Raw genomic sequence first — 17,188 nt, 5'->3', positions numbered from 1 at the left:
GACACGGTCTCTTACAAGGCCTGGAGCTCAGCACTCTGGCTAGAGCCCCTGGGATCCACCTGTCTCTGTCCCCCCAGTGCTGCGGTTACAAATTTGTGCCTCTACATAGAGCTTTTCCACGGGCATGATAAACAGAGATCCCCCCGCAGCTGTCTCACAGCCCCGTAGATCTACAGTTAAGATGGAAAACACCTTCACTGCCTCCAGATGTCTCCTTGAAAGTACACCTTTCTTCCCATTCCGGCCACTGGAAACCAGCAACCTGTTCATAAGTTTGATATCTCTAAATGTTCCGTAAGCAGAATCGCATCATGTAGACCCTGCTAAGATTGGTCTAATTCCCCGAAATACACTCATGGCATTTATCAGCGTTACCTTCATTGCTGGTGCTGAATATGTATTGATTAGTCCATTAATATGCACGTGGCCCGTGTTCTTTAACTATCTACATATAAGACACATTTGACTTGTTTCCAGTTTGGGCTTTGGTGGATCAAACTGCAATGAATACTTCAGTAGATACACATCTGTAATCGTGACCTTTCACCTCCCTGACACAATGCCTAAGACTACTTTGGCAGGGTTGTAGTGTAAGTATCTACAGCGTGTGGAATTTTACATTTTTCCAGCACCGTCTGAGTGAGCTCTTTTCTGTGCATCCTCGCCAGCCTGGAGCACTACTGCTGTTCTCACCTGGCTGTTCTCCTACACGTGTAGGGGCAGCACATTTCTCTGGTTTTTATTTTTCCAATGGCCAACTGTGTTGAAAGATTTTAATCTAGCAACGCAGTTACTCTGGCTGGAATACAGACACACCCTTAGCACACACCTTTAATCCCAATCAATTAAAGTAAAGTTAGTTTGCAGAAGGAAGTGCCCTAGTTTGAAAGTGATGTCCGATTAAGTGGCAGACAAAGTAAAAGATCAGAGAAAGATCTGACAGACTAGACTCTGCCTAACTCTCGTGAGGAAAGGGAAGGGAAGCTACTTAGGAGAGCAGCAGAGACAGGAGGCAGCTTCACCAGGACAGTTGTACGCAGACAGGCTGAAGCGAGAACAAGCTAGACACAGGTGAAGATGGAACGAGAAGGAGCCGGAGGGTAGAACAGGTTGCCAGCTTTAGTCTGAGGCCAAGCAGAGAAAGTCCTTGAGAAGCTGAGAGAAACCAGATTGGATCAGCTCAGAGCCAGAACAGCTGAGTTGAGCCAGTCAGAGCTCAGAATGAACCAGAAAGGGGTGAGATTATTCAGCAGTGAGTCTCAGAGGCCAAAAACCTTCTAGGCCTAGATTAGATTGGAAGCTAGAAGCTTCCTGGGCGAGGCTTAGGTTAGCCGACAGAGGCAGAAAGCCTAGAGAATGACAGTTACCTCAGACAACCATTTAGAGGAAGGAGAGAAGCAACGCCTGTGACGTGACCTCTGACCTCCTCATGCAGGTTGGGGCAAATGTAGAACATTCATGCTCCCCATCAGTAAACACATATAATTTAAAAATAGAGCACATTCTAGGTCCCAAAGGATATCCAAACAAATCCAGTCCAATCAAAAGAACTCACCGAAGCTCACTGGACTGCAGGGGGTGGCAGCGTCAGGCACAGCGAGCCAAAGCACAGCAGCCAGAGCTTGGAGACGAAACATAAAGCAATAGGAAGGTGATGGGGGTTACAGCACATCCCAAGGAAATCCACGGTTTGGGAAACTAAAAATGGACAAATTCCTTGATGTTTGTGACCTGCCAAAATTAAAGGGGGTGGGTGGGAGGAGCCTAAACAAAGCAGATTCACAACAAGCAACAGGGTCAGAGGAGTAACAGCCCTCTAGCCAAGAAAAGCTCATCCCCGCATAGATTTTCTGCTGGATTCCACCAGCTTCTGAAAGGAGAGGCAACGCCAATGTGCCTTAAACCAGCCAATACGATACAGAACGAGAAGGAACACCGTCAGACTCCCAACAGGAGCATTACCCTAAGGCTAAAACTGGATAAGGGCAAAACGACAACAAAGATTAGAGGGGAAAAAAAATCCCCAATAAACATAGATACAAAGTTATCACGGAGATACTGGCAAATTCAGTAACACATTAAATCCTGCCCCGTGACCAATGGGTCTTATCCCATGGATACAAGGATGATTTAAATTTATGTTACCATATAAAGGCAATAGGACAGAAGTCACATAACCACGTCAATAGATGCAGAAATTCCTTCATGATTTGGAGACACCAGGAACAGAGGGAGCATACCCCAACATAATAAAGACTATATACAGTAAGCCTAGAGCTGACATTATACTCAATAGAGAAAAACTGAAAGCATTTCCCTTAAAATCAGAACTGGGGTGGGGGTGGGGCAGGGCGCTGGCTCAGGGGTGAGCGTGTCTGCAGTTACAAACGGGAGGCCCAGAGTTCAAATTCCTAGAACCCAAGTGAATGGTGGTGAGCTTGGTGGCCTGCCTGTCATCCAGCCTCGGAAGGCAGGCAGGGAATCAGAGCAAGCCGGCTGGAGGAACTGGTCATAGTGAGCTCAGGGTTGAGTGAGTGACTGACTCCATGAACAAGGAGAGAGTGGTCAAGGATGATTCCCAACGTCAGCTTCACACATGGTGACCTTCACGAGTAACATCTGCACTGGAGCACACACACCACACGCGTGCACGGGTGGCACCTCCCACCAAAACCACGCACCAACACATGCACACAAAAATGAAAAAAAAAAGATTTTAAAATAAAAGTACAAATGACCAACAAATATTTGGGGGGGGGGATGCTATGTATGGCTTTCAGAGAACTGCAACTGTAAACTATGCTGAGGCTCTGTCCGCTCTACCTTCCTTTACTGTCGCTGATACAACAGCCTGCAGTTCCAGAGGGCATCCGTCCATCTGTGACGGAAAAGGCAGGGTGGCAGGAACGGGCGGGATCACACTGTACCACAGCTCAGAAGCAGAGACCTGGCTGGACTGGGACCAGGCTGGGACTCCTCCTAATGGAAGGCTGTTCAAACAGCGCCGCCAGCTGGGGGCGCTGTTTAAACTTCAATAGCGTCAAAATGGCTATCAGAGAGATAGCAAGAGGTCCGAGGCAGGGACGAGGAGTTTCGGGTTTGGATGTTAGGATGAAGGGACGTGTGACTGGGTGCTGACCATTACAACCATGGGGAGAGATGTAGGGGCAAGGCGGGGGTTCTATTCTGTACAAACTGACACTGAGGTGCCCTAGGGTTCATGCATGTTCAGTGGTGGATAGAGGGTGGGGAAGACAGGTCAGGGTGGAAAAGAACACTTGAACAATAATGTCGAGTAGCCATTAGGCAACCAGGGGTCAAGTCAGACAGAACTCCAACTTCTAGAATTACAGTGCACACTCTTTTGTGTTAAATAGCCTGTTAGGCAGCCAACACCTCAGTCCTTAGCATGGTAATAGTCTCTGCCTCACAGAAAAGAGCTTGCTAGGGGTCTGCAAGAAGGTTCAGCAGGTAAAGTCACTTGCAGGGCAAGCCTGTCCACCTGAGTTCTACCCCCATAATTCATGTAAAGGTAGAAGGGGCAGCTGATAGCATAAAATCGTCTTCTGACCTCCAAAGCTTGCAGAGGCACGTACCCACACCCTCCCCATAATTAAAATTTTTTTATTTAATTAAATGCTGTTTTTGTTAAGCCTCAAACCCTGGGACCAATGACAGAGGTGTCTAGCAAATTTTAGTTTCATTAAAGTGTACGTGGATAAGGAAGCAGCCAGGAATGTGAAAAAGCAGTTTGTTTAGTCAGAACATTAAGACTTGAAGGCAAACAACATTAAATTGTGGTAACAGGATGTAAGGTTAGGTTTGTAGAGCGCCTGTCTTTCAGTAGCGATCTCGCCAAAGGTATTCCCATGGAATGGAATAAGCAAAGCTACAAACATTAGAATAACAACAAAGATACATCTTTTCCTCACTGTGTTTTGTCCGTCCCGTACTGGTTCTTTCTGATTAATTCCAGCCGTCTGGAGATACAGGTTCCTTCCACTTTGTCCCTGTGTGCTGGGATTGGGGGGTACTAAGCCCAGATGCAGAATCAAAAGAATTTTACAGACTGCAATTCCCGTTGCGGCCACAAGGTGGGGCCAGCCTCCTGTTCTGGGGCCTGGAGTCACGACCCGGAAGTACCTCTCCACCTTAGCCACAGCAGAGATGGCGGCGGCGGCTGTATCCCGGACGCTGTTGCCCGTGGCCCGACGGCACCTGTGGGGATCTACGGGGAGGCTTGCGTTCCGCGGCGCCGCTGCTCGGGTGAGCCTCTCTCCGCCGCGCCCCAGCGGCTCCCGGTGCGCTCTGGGCCCGGCCTCCGGATCCCCTGCCCCTGGGCGCAGGCGGCCGGACCGCGGAGGGGGCGGGGCGGCTGCTCCCCCTCCCACGTGACCTGCTGGAGTTGGACGTATTGCTTGTAAATTGGAGTTCAGTAAGAAATGAGAAATCTTACCTGTTTTTCCACTTAAGACAAGCTTTATCCTTAGTCGAGAAAATTTTTGATCTCTGCGTTTTTCATATTTGAGAGTTGCCTTGCTCCAAAGGAATATGGGACACCTCTCTCTCTCCCCCTCTCTTCCTCCCTTCCTCCCCCCACCCCCAGTGTGTGTGTTAGTTATTACCAGTGTTATTGTATGTTGGGCTGTTCTCGCCCAAGAAAAGGAAACCAGGACAGGCTCTTTATGAATTTGAAATAGGGTTTGCTTTTGTTCTTGATATTTTGATATCTTCCCTGTGTAACATTTCTGGCTGCCCTGGAACTTGCCCCGTGGATCAGCCTGGCTTCAAACTCAGATCCGCCTGCCCCTACACAGTAGGGCAGTCACGTCATGGCACATTGATGAGTGAGCAGAAAGCCTTTGAGTTACAGAAGCAGGACAGTGCAGCGTAGTAAAGGTTTCTTAAGTACCTGTTTCCGTGGCTGTGAACAGACACCATGACCAAGGCAACTCTTATAAAGGAAACACATTAATTGCGGCTGGCTTACAGTTCAGAGGTGGCAAGAAGACAGCATGGCAGCACATAGGCAGACTTGGTGATGAAGGGGCCAAGAGTTCTACATCTGGGTTGGCAAGAGATGGACAGAGGCAGACAGACAGAGGGCCTGCCTGGCTTGAGCATTTCGAATCCCTTAACCCACCCCAGTGACTCACTTCCTCCAGCCTTCTAGTAGTGCCTCTCCCTGATGACCAAGGGTTTACATCTATGAGCCTGTGGCGGCTGTTCCTGTCCACACCAGCACCGTACCGTACATGCCTGGTGGTTAGGGTCAGTCTCAGGTTTTTGGGTCAAGATTTAGCAAATACGTTTTTCTCATTTCAACATGAAAAAAAGAAAAAAAAAAAAAAAAAAAAAAACGCTGCTGAAAGGTGAAGCGTCTGTAGTCAAACCAGTTGGCCAGAGTGTACTTGGAGCATCTGTCCTGTTTCTGTCTGTCTCTGCCCTCACATGTCCTTGGTGAACAGTGCAGCCTCTCACTTCTGCATAGTCACTTTTATATTTTTATTTCAGGTTCTTGACTTCTTTTCCTTAGTGACTATGAAACATTTGTTAAGAGAGGTACTTGAATCAGGTGTTTGTTGTGGGTAACAGTAGTTACTGCTCCTGTCCCTGGGGAGAGAGGCATACTCTCAGTAGCTACTGCTTGTTTGAGAGCGGTTGGTTAAAGAACATTCCCTAAGTGTCTCAGTTAGGGTTTTACTGCAGTGAACTGACACTGTGACTAAGGCAAGTCTTATAAGGACAACCTTTAATTGGGGCTGGTTCAGAGGCTCAGTCCATCGTCATCAAGGCCTGAACCTAGCATCTAGGCAGGCATGGTGCAGGAGGAGCTGAGAGTTCTGCATCTTCGTCTGGAGGCTGCTAGTCAAAGATTTGACTTCCAGGCAGCTAGGATGAGGGTCTTAAAGACCACACCCACAGTGACACACCTACTCCAACAAGGCCACACCTCCTAATAGTGCCACTCCCTGGGCAGAGCCCAATGGAACCAAAGTTGAGGAAAGAGCTTAATTTTGTATAGGACTGGGGCCTCATTCTCTGTGCTTTCTGCCAGTCACACACACACACACACACACACACACACACGTATGCACAGATTACATATATTACACAACCCACCATTATCCCCCAACTCCACCCCCCCACTCAGAAAGTTTTTTTTGTTTTTTGTTTTATTCATCTAGTATATATAAGTACACTGTAGCTGTCAGACACACTAGAAGAGGGCATCGGATCCCATTACAGATGGCTGTGACTTGAACTCAGGAGCTCTGGGAGAACAGTTAGTGCTCTTAACCACTGAGCCATCTCTCCGGCCCTGAAATTTTCTTTTGAATGAGTCTATTTGAAGCTTTTTTTGTTTGTTTGTTTTTGTTTTTTGACTGACATTGAATACCAGAGTAGTAATATTGTTTGCTCTCTTTCCCTTCAGCCATTGTATTATGGAGGGCACCGGCTAAGAAGTACACAGGCTGCTCCACAGGTTGTTCTGAACGTTCCCGAGACACAAGTAACATGTTTGGAAAATGGACTTAGAGTAGCTTCTGAAAACTCTGGGCTCTCAACATGCACAGTAAGTGATTACTACAACCTTTAGCTGGCTGGTGGCTCCTTTGGGAGGGAGGTGACACAGCTGCAGCTCTTTAGTTGGCTGGTGGCTCGTTGATTACTTTGCCTGTCGAGTTTCTCTGAGCTGGAACCTTCCTTTCCAGTTATACTTTTGTACTGGGTTTCTATGAACGTCTCTTACTGTTGACGTCTGTTTTTGATGTTTGTGGGCCTATTCAGCTTTCCCACAGATGGCTCAAAACTCATCTCACTACGTTTTTGACAAGTTCAGGGAAAGTCAAATGGTCATGCATGTATTGAGCATGACTTTCTGACAGTCCTGATGTTTATTCCACAGTTATTAATGGGATGTACTGAATAAGCTATGCTAAGAATTTGAGTCTGATACTTGTATTTTGTTGTGTTTTTCAAGACAGGGTCACTTTGTGTAGCCCTAGACCATACTGGCCTTGAACTTTGAGATCTGCATGTCTCTACCTCCCAAGTCCTCAGATTAAAGACATGTAACACCACCACCTGGCTGAGTCTGATATTTGTAACAGCCTTCTGGAAATGTCAAGTCTCCGGTTATAGGAATGAACTGTCATTTCATTGTGGTCAAAGAAAGGTAGTCAGATTGGAAAACATTTTCTAGAACAAGGAATGAGATTACCTTCTATGCGCAGAAACTAAATTTTATTTTATTATGGGACTGTGCATGTGAGTACAGGTACCCAGGAAGGGTGGAAGACTGTCTGAGACACTTCGGAGCTGGAGTTACAGATGGTTGTGAGCTGCCTAACGTGGTGCTGGGAACCAGCTCAGGTCCTTTGTAAGAACAGTGAATGATCTTAACTGCTGAGCCGTCTCTCCAGATGCAGGGGCTTTGCCTAATTTGCTTTGCTTTCCTTCAGGTTGGGCTGTGGATCGATGCTGGGAGTCGGTATGAGAATGAGAAGAACAACGGCACCGCCCACTTCCTGGAGCACATGGCTTTCAAGGCAAGCTGTGAAACTTTGCTCAGATGCCTTCTCTATGAAAGGATGTCGGCATAAATACTGTATTTTACCAACAAAAGCTACTTCAGTAACATGCTGCACGCTGGTTTCATTTTCCAGTATTGTATTTGAGATAATTAATGATAATTACCTTCTGACATTGAAGGAATGTTCTCTCTTGGGATATAGGAATACAAAGCCATTTTTAATGAGTATTTTTTTGAAACCTAATAGACGTTACAAACTTGTCCTTGAATGACCGAACTGGCTGCTGTTCAGTATATTTATTATCTGGTGTGTTTAGAGCAGGTGAAGGGTAAAAGGAAAGTCTCCTAGCTGTGCTTTCTTCTTTATTTCAGGGCACTAAAAAGAGGTCCCAGCTAGACCTTGAACTTGAGATTGAGAATATGGGTGCTCATCTCAATGCCTATACCTCCAGAGAACAGACTGTCTACTATGCCAAAGCGTTCTCAAAAGACTTGCCAAGAGGTACTGTTATCTGTATCTTATGAAAATGTGATTTTCATAAGGGTCCAGACATAATTTTGCACTAAGGTTTTGTATTGTAAAACTGATAGAAACGCAAAAAGCAAAGCAACAACAGAAAACCCAGAGAGACGTCTGTTTTTTGTTTTTCCTCCAGATACAGATCAAAGACTTGTATTAAAAGGATTCTTAAACCTGGTTTAAACATTCTTCTTCCACAGTCTTAATTACTTTATTCCTTGATGAAAAACTATTTTTTAAACAAAATTAACAAATGCTATTTGTTATACTATATACTTATTAATGATTATATTAGCAAAATAGAAAATTTTGTTTTATAAAATTAAATTAATTGTTTTGACAGGATAGCACAGCAATTTGTATAGTATCTTGAGTACATTAATTACAGAAAACATCTTTTTCCAGTGGAAGAATTAAAAACAAAATAGCATTGCAAAGTTAATTAGTGAAATTATTAACTCTTAAAGCTGCAGAGTTGTAATCAATTGTATCACTCTGAGATCTTAGTTACTGTAGGGTTTGTCAGTTTTGTCATGTGAGTGGTGACCCACACAAGGACTGCTGACATCAGGTACTCTCTACCTTATCTCTTGAGCCGTATCATCACAGAACATGGCTCCTTCAGATTTTTATGCTCACGCGTTCTTGACTTAAGAAACTTAGCCTCAGTGACGAGCATGTTCTGCGCTGCCAACATAGAGAATGAAATCTACATTCAGAGGAAATATATGTTCAAACACATACCACGTTAGGAACTTCCAGTCTAGACTTCCAGTCCCACATAAATCTGGCCCCCAGCCGTCTGCAGCTCTCCCCACTTCCTCTCTTGGGTTATGATTTTCCTGTCTGGATTTTATTGACGATGATAAAAAAATGAAACAGGTAATTTCCCCTTTTCACAATCGTCTCTGTGAGCTTTCTCCAACAGCCTGTTTTATCCTGTTGTTGGTATCTGAAGTTGGCTCAGACAAGGCCCTGTGACGTGAACTGAAACTGGGAGAGAAACTTACATTAGAGCAGAGCAAGGGAACCAAGGGTCGTATGCTCTTTTTAAACCTTTAGTACAATTTATGTTGCTATTGAAATGAGGTAAATTAGCTTTATCTTTTTTGGAGACTTTTCCCACAAAATTTACCTCACCTTGGGCTTTTTGCCATATTAGGGCTTGAGCAGACACAATTGTGTAAGCAGTTCCTGAAGGCATATTTTTGGCATAGGTGTTTTTTTCTTTGTTACATTGTAGCCTCGTTGCTATGTGGAAATGGGTAGAAACACTTCCCATGTATTTGGCTGTCCTGGAACTCTCTGTAGACTAGGCTGGCCTTAAATTTATAGATTTCCTGCTCTGCCTCCTGTCCTGGGGTTAAAGGCATGCACCATCACCACTGGCTGTTTCATACTTTTTAAAAATTTATTTATTTATTTATTATATATAAATACACTGTTGCTGTCTTCAGAAACAACAGAAGAGGGCATCAGATCTCATTACAGATGGTTGTGAGCCACCATGTGGTTGCTGGGATTTGATCTCAGGACCTCTGGAAGAGCAGTCAGTGCTCTTACCCACTGAGCCATCTCTCCAGCCCTGTTTCATACTTTTTATTTACAACCGTCTGTATTAACAGCCAGATTATAAAGTGATAGTGCTTAGGATTTTCTCCAAGTTCTTTTGCACCACATGGTTTCTATTTTACATTTATATTAGTGTGCTAATTAAGCTTAATTAACATGTTCAGTATTGAATGCTGGTTAGTGTCATGGTTTCTGATGGGTTTAAGAGTTTAATGCTTGTGTTTCTTCTGGCTTTCTTTTCCCCCAATTAGCTGTAGAAATTCTTGCTGACATAATTCAGAACAGCACATTGGGAGAAGCTGAGATTGAACGTGAGCGCGGAGTAATCCTTAGAGAGATGCAGGAAGTTGAAACCAACTTGCAAGAAGTTGTTTTTGATTATCTTCACGCCACAGCCTATCAAAACACTGCACTTGGACGGACAATCCTTGGACCAACTGAAAATATCAAGTAGGTGTATTTCCCATGTGAAGATTTTGCACAACCAAAAATGTGTTTCAGAATACATGTTTTCACTGATAACTCTCACCCTGATAGTTTAAAATTGTGGTTAGCTGTGCTCAGAAACTTGGGAACCAAACAAGGAATGTTGGTGCACATGTCTTTCTTTGGGCAGAACGTTTGCTACTTGTAGCCTCTTTTATGACCGCTTTCAGCACTTAGAATACCTTTAAGGTAAGCTCTATATATTTCATAGACAGTGTGTGAAGAGCTGGCTTCTTATTTCCTTTACAGTTGCTTTCCTTGTAGGTGTGGTGGCCTGAGACAGGAAGATGGCTGTGAGTTCTAGGTCAGCCGGGGCTACAGGATGAGGCCCTGTGTGTAGAACAAAGTGAAATAAGTATGTTGTTCCTTACTCTGTTGCAGATCTATAAACCGTAAGGACTTAGTGGACTACATAACCACACACTATAAGGGACCAAGAATCGTGCTGGCTGCTGCTGGAGGTCAGTTATGTCTTGGGACACATCTTGAAGGTGCTTAAGTTGCTTCTTAGGAAAACAAGGAACACTGGACCAGATTCCCAAGAATTTTTCATTTACAGGAAAACTGAATGACCCATTCAGGATGTAATGTCCACACAGTGGGATTTACTTAGAAGACCAAGACAGTTAACTTGGAGGACGGTGTTGTAGTCTTGAGCCTTTTAGTTGGGGAGTAGCTGCAAATGTAGTCAAGCCTGGGATGGGTCTATCCGTTCATGTGCTCAGCCATGTACTCAGGAACAGCGAGTACCACACAGGGAAGCACTCGGGGAGCTGTGAGAATGTGGGATGCGAATCAAGACATGTAGTGGTATAAGATTTACCTAGGGACATGTCTGTGAACTGGGGACAGGGCTTAGAGCCTGGGAATTGCCCTGGTTAGTTGGGGCCTCGCTGCCATTACTAACAGCATGTGGATACAAATTTTATTTGGTCCATAGGTTTATTTTGACATTGCTAAAGTTGGAATACCTTAAAGTTCATGGTGTGTCCTACGGTATTGTCTTATTGGCTTATACATGTTTTTGTTGTTGTTGTTTTGAAACAGTTTTGTCATATAGCCCGGCTGGCTTTGAACTTACCCCAGTCTTCTGAGTGCTGGTACAGCTGAAGCCGCCATGCCTGATGATTTATAACCGTTAGTCCTTTAACCATCAGGAAGTGCAGCTGCAGTGCACCAAGCACGTTTCCATCTCCACTCCTGCACTGAGATCAGGCTGTTAGAGTAGGAGCGCTGAGTTACTAGTTCTGAGGCTGAACTATGTCCCAGTCTCCCACCGTTCCTTTGGCATCACTTTCCTGCCATCGTTCCGTGTTCTTACCTCTGGATCGATAGCCAGTGACGCTCCTGCGTGGCTGTTCAAAGACAGTATTGTCTAAGGTTGTCCTGTTTACATCACAGATTTGTTTGTTTTTCAAAACTTCTCTGTGTAGCCCTAGCTGTCCTAGAACTCATTCTGTGGACCAGGCTGGCCTTGAACTTGGAGATCTACCTGCTTCTGCCATAAGAGTGCTGGAATTAAAGGCATGCACCATCAATGTCTGGCTACGTCATAGATTTATTTGGAAGCTGGATTTAAGCTATGCTTTTAATAGTTTCATTCAGAGAAATATTGTTAAGATTTATTTTATGTGTTTTGCTTGCATGTGTGCATGTGCAGCACATATAGTACCTAGTGCCTGCAGAGTCAGGAGTTACCGATGCTTGTCAGTTGCCATGTGGGTGCTGGGAACTGAACCCGGGTCCTCAGGAAGAGCAGCCAGTGCCCTTAGCCTCTGAGCCAGTGCTCCAGCCCCCATGTAAATGAATCTTAACGGTAATAATTTTCTTTCTTTTCAGTTATTTTATTTATCTATATTTCAGATGTTATCACCTTTCCCTGTTAACCCTCCAGAAACCCCTATCCCATCTCCCCCGCCCCCTGCTTCTGTGATGGTGCTCCCCTACCCATTCCCACCTCACCACCCTAGCATTCCCCTACACTGGGGCATCGATCCTTCACAGGACCAAGGGCTCCTCCTAGCAATGCCAGACACTGCATCCTCTGCTACATATGCAGCTGGAGCCATGGGTCCCTCCATGTGTGCTCTTTGGTTGGTGATTTAGTCCCTGGGAGCTCTGGAGTGGGGGTTCTGGTTGGTTGATATTGTTGTTCTTCCCATGGGGTTGTAAACCCCTTCAGCTCCTTCAGTGCTTCCCCTCGCTTCTCCTTTGGGGACCTGTTCTCAGTTAATGGTAATATTTTTAAAGCATTTGCATAAACCTAGGTATGTGTTGTATACTTACAATTCCAGAACTCTGGAAGCTAAGGCAAGAGGATTAGAGCAAGGCTAGCCTGGGCTATGTAGCTAGACCTATCTCAAATACATACATCCAAATGGCTGGAATTTTAAGTTGATCTTGTATTCTAGAACTTTCCCTGGTGGCTATCTTTAGGTCCCATGTTTTGGATAATAAGAAATTGCAGGAACTTAATGATTTTTTTCTGAGGTTTGGATGTCAAGTCATGAGCACATGGGAAAATAGGAATGTTTCCACAGTGTAGAGAATTGGTTTTTGTTCTAGAGTTCTGATGGCAGAACTCAAAGAATGAAGCGCATCTGTGTATGACTTAAAAACAGCCATGTTTTCCTTCTTTCCTACTTAATAAGTAACTTATACAATGACTTTTTTCTAGGGCGCACACTGAACTTTTATAATTTCATATGATTTTCTATAGAAATGGGGTTTTCTGAGTGAAATTTAAAATTTTAAATGAAAATATTAAAACTTAGCTGTTTTTTTTTTTTTTTTTTTTTTTTTTTTAAATGTGATCAAACACACGATTTTTTATGCTTGGAGCTCTTTGCCCTGACATTTGTCCTTCCAGAAACAAGCCTAGAAAAGTCACCAAGACACTAAAAATATCCCCAGCAGATTACAAAAAAAGAAAGTGGAGGTCTTAAGCTCTGTCTTTATTTCCAAATACCTTTATTTGTGGGTGAGCATCGGCTGCCCAGAGAGGGACACTGCAGCCCTTGCTCTAAATGCTACGAGAAGGGAGTTCATGTGGGAAGAGCATCACGTTAGTCCTTGTCAGACTTGCTGCAGTTGGCTGACTTGAGTGTATTGCTGTTAGATATGGAAGAGTGTTCTCTCTCGCCTTAGGTGTTTGCCATGATGAACTGCTGGAGCTAGCAAAGTTCCATTTTGGAGACTCTCTGTGTGCACACAAAGGAGACGTGCCAGCTCTGCCTCCCTGCAAATTCACTGGAAGTGAGGTAGGATAAGCTCTTAGCTAGAAATCAGCCTTTGAGTATAAAGGGGTTGAAGACGTAGCTCAACAGTTTGAGAGATTGCTGTGCTCAGAGGACCAGTCAGGTTCCTTCTACCTTTATTGGGCAACTCACAGCCATAACTCCCATTCCAAGGAAGCTGACATCTTTTGCACAGTGCATATTTATAATGTGGGTATAAAGGCTGCCTTATAACTAAAAAGGCTGAGTTTTTGCTTTGAATTGGGTGTGTTCTCGGCTTCATTGCTGCCCCACAGGTACAGCTGTAGGGGCTGCTATTAGAGCCAAAGCTTGCAGAGAATCTACTTAGCTACAGTGCTATGCATTGGGCCTAGGTTGCCACATTTTGATGCTTACCGTGATTTGTGGGAAGAGGTCTGATGTTGGCAGTTACACCACCAGTACAGATTTAAATTTGGATTAATAAAACCATATAAGAGATTGGTAAAAGGGAACTCCTTTTGATCAGGTGGAATTTTAAACAAGATGGTCTGATGAAAGAAACTTACTCGGTAACCCATAAAAATGGTCTGAAGCACACAGTGCACTGCCTGATGTTAAGAGTCAGTGAGCGTTGAGTGAGACTCACACTGTTCTTTCTCCGTACTCTGCGTATTCTGTGACCATTCTTACTTAACTAGCTCTTTTGCTTATTCTTACCTAGATTCGGGTGAGGGATGACAAGATGCCATTGGCACACCTTGCAATAGCTGTTGAAGCAGTTGGTTGGGCACATCCAGACACAATCTGTCTCATGGTTGCAAACACCCTGATAGGCAACTGGGATCGCTCTTTCGGAGGAGGAATGGTAAGTGGTTTTTGAAGTAACTTTTCATGGTAAACAATGGAAATTTTCTAAATGTAAATTCCTTGTAAGACTCTTCTAAAGTGGCAAAAATAGATTATCATGACTTTTGACTTAATATTAACTCATTTATTTGACTTAATATTAAGTTAGATTGCACCTAAGACAGGACCAAAAAGGTCTTTGTCAGACTGGTAGCAGTTCACAAAAGGGCAGAAGGAGTCATTTTTAATGCTACAGTAGTCATAGTAGGAACTGTGGTAACCATGGCTATTCATGTGTCAGTGTTAGTGTCCTAAGTCTCTGAGCATCTTAGCATGCGCAGAAAACCGCTTTTTCATTAGTACACATTGAATGTACTAATAAGTCCTAAGTAAAGTATACTTCTTTACATACAGGTTCTCAAACTGGTAAGAGCATGGGTTTGGGTTGTAGTTCAGTGGTAGTATACTTGCTTCACATACCTGAGCCTGAGGTTCAACCACCAACAAAACAAGGAGCCGCCTTCCTCGAGAGAGGAAGCACATAGTGAAAAAGTTCTAAAGAGGTAGAAGACACAGACCTCTTTGTACTATTTTTATAACTTTTCTAAAGTTTAAATTTCAAAGTAGTGTGTAGATTTGTGTGAAAGATCTGGGGTTTCCTGTGCAGGGTCACTTCAGAATGCAGTCAGAGCCTTCCATGGCCCCACATCAGCACCGTCTTGTCCCAACTGCAAGAACTCGTCAGCTCAATGGTATCTATCCAACCAGATGAGTGTAATGCTTTCTTTGAGTTCTAAAGTTCTTGTTGAGGTGTTGCTGGATAAAACTAGGAATTTGAGCAGAACATGGTGATGCGTGCCTTTAATCCCAGCACTCAGGAGACAGAGGCAGGCAGATCTCTGAATTTGAGACTAGCCTGATTAACGTAGTGTGTTCTAAGCCAGCCAGGGCTATGTAATGAGACCCTGTCTCTAAAAACAAACCCAAACACTTTTAACCCACCAGAGTTAGCACTCACTGATAGCTACAGAGCTCACTTTCTTGTGGGGATTTGGATTCATGTGCCCGGTTCACAAACCCAGTTGGACTGTTTTCCTTTACAGAATTTATCTAGCAAGCTGGCCCAGCTCTCTTGCCATGGCAATCTCTGTCACAGCTTCCAGTCCTTCAACACTTCGTACACAGACACAGGATTGTGGGGACTCTATATGGTTTGTGAACAAGCCACAGTTGCTGACATGCTGAATGTTGTACAAAAAGAATGGTGAGAAAAAGCTTTAAAAAGTTAAAATGTCTTACCTAGAATTTATTATTTTAGGCCAGTTTCCTAATGGTGGTAACTTTAAAGTGTATGCACTTTCTTCACAACAAATATTTCTTCTAAACCTCATGTGAAGTTGATTATACACTACACCATAAGCCAACTAGAAGTTTGGAAACTACCGCTAAAAACATGAGGGGTGGAGAGCTCAGTGGTAGACCACTCGCTCAGCATGCCCAGAACCCCGGTTTGAATCCCCAGTACTTCCCAAAGAAAAAATAATTTGGCCTAGAAAGGCAGGACAGAAAGATGAATGTAAATTTAGTCACCAAAAGCAGTGGCTTTCAATCTTCATACTGAGACTCTTTGATACAGTTCCTCATGTTGTAGTGACCTCTAAGCATAAAATTTTGTTGCTACTTGACATCTGTAATTTTGCTGTTATGAATTGTAAATCTGATATGTGATCATTGAGCAAATGGATTAGTTAGTAGGCCAAGGTAGAAAAATGTGTAGTGATTCCCAGAAATTTCTGTTTCTTTTGTTATTAAGGGACTGAAGTCTCTAATTTAAATGGGATGTATCTGATCGTTAAGCTAAATACTGGGGCTATTACACTCAGTTGACTTGTCTTGAGAAACCAAAGGGTGACCCATTGACCTACTTCTCTTAGCATATTGAAGCCTCAAAAAGACTACTCTCACAATTCGGTCATTCTGTATTTACATTGAATTACTGTGTCTGCTAATTAACAATTAGAATTTTTGCGATGCTAATGGTATCTGGAAAAAATATTTTTAAGATAGTAATTTCAGCCTTTTGCTCAACTGAAATATAGTTGTATGTTTTGGTATAATAGAACATATGCCATCTTGCTCTTTAGCAGCAAGTTAGACTTACCAGCATTTCCTAATCTGTCTTAGGATGCGTCTGTGTACAGATGTTAATGAGAGTGAGGTTGCACGTGCAAAAAACCTTCTGAAGACAAACATGCTGCTGCAGCTTGATGGTGAGAGCTGGGGAAGGGCTGTGGGTGCTCGGAGGGCACTGCTGGGAAGCTGCACTGTCTGTCTGGATACACGTCCTTCTCTCAACAGGTTCAACTCCAATTTGTGAAGACATTGGTAGGCAGATGCTATGCTATAATAGGAGAATCCCCATCCCTGAGCTTGAAGCAAGAATTGATGTAAGTAATAAGTTTGGGTAAAAAGGTCACATAAAGGCTGAGGTTCTCCACGTCTTGACTTAGTTTAGAAAAGTCACATACATGGAATCTGTCCTTACTACAAAAAGTCCTGATGATACTATCATCCCTATTAAAGGCTGTGGATGCAAAGATGGTTCGAGAAGTGTGTACCAAGTACATTTATGACAAAAGCCCTGCTATTGCTGCTCTTGGTAAGTCTGGCTCTTCTCCTTATGCACATAGTTGGCTAAGAACTTGGAATTCTGTCCTAACCATTTTCACTGTCTTCTTTTGAATCCATAGGTCCTATTGAATGCTTACCAGATTTTAACCAGATTTGTAGTAACATGCGCTGGACTCGTGACTAATTTTTGCAATCAAATATTCTGCACATATTTATAAAACTAAGAGATCTGGAAGTTTTGAAAGACTGACCGTCTTCAAATGAGAAAATAAAAACCCATGTGGAACTTTTGCATTAGTCTGTTATGTGCAGTTTTAGAGGTTAAGTCTGCATAACCCTGACTGTTTGGTGTAATGGCTGAACTTTGTGAGAGCACAC

General features: G+C 43.7%; 1 protein-coding gene across 1 annotated transcript; it reads left to right on the top strand.

Moving 5' to 3' along the window:
- The first annotated feature begins 4,156 nt into the window (after nucleotides 1-4,156).
- PMPCB (peptidase, mitochondrial processing subunit beta) lies at nucleotides 4,157-17,100 on the top strand. Its single transcript, XM_080936499.1, has 13 exons — nucleotides 4,157-4,266; nucleotides 6,437-6,577; nucleotides 7,467-7,553; nucleotides 7,910-8,039; nucleotides 9,881-10,079; nucleotides 10,497-10,576; nucleotides 13,263-13,375; nucleotides 14,055-14,198; nucleotides 15,283-15,443; nucleotides 16,364-16,449; nucleotides 16,538-16,626; nucleotides 16,763-16,838; nucleotides 16,930-17,100. Exons 1-13 carry the CDS (start codon nucleotides 4,168-4,170, stop codon nucleotides 16,992-16,994), a joined length of 1,470 nt encoding a protein of 489 aa, XP_080792625.1. The 5' UTR covers nucleotides 4,157-4,167; the 3' UTR covers nucleotides 16,995-17,100.
- Nucleotides 17,101-17,188: the final 88 nt, after the last annotated feature.

Source organism: Micromys minutus (assembly GCF_963924665.1).
Source record: "Micromys minutus genome assembly, chromosome: 23".
Classification (NCBI taxonomy): Eukaryota; Metazoa; Chordata; class Mammalia; order Rodentia; family Muridae; genus Micromys; species Micromys minutus.
The sequence above is the reverse complement of the archived record's forward strand: the minus strand, read 5'-3'. Positions and strand labels throughout refer to the sequence as shown.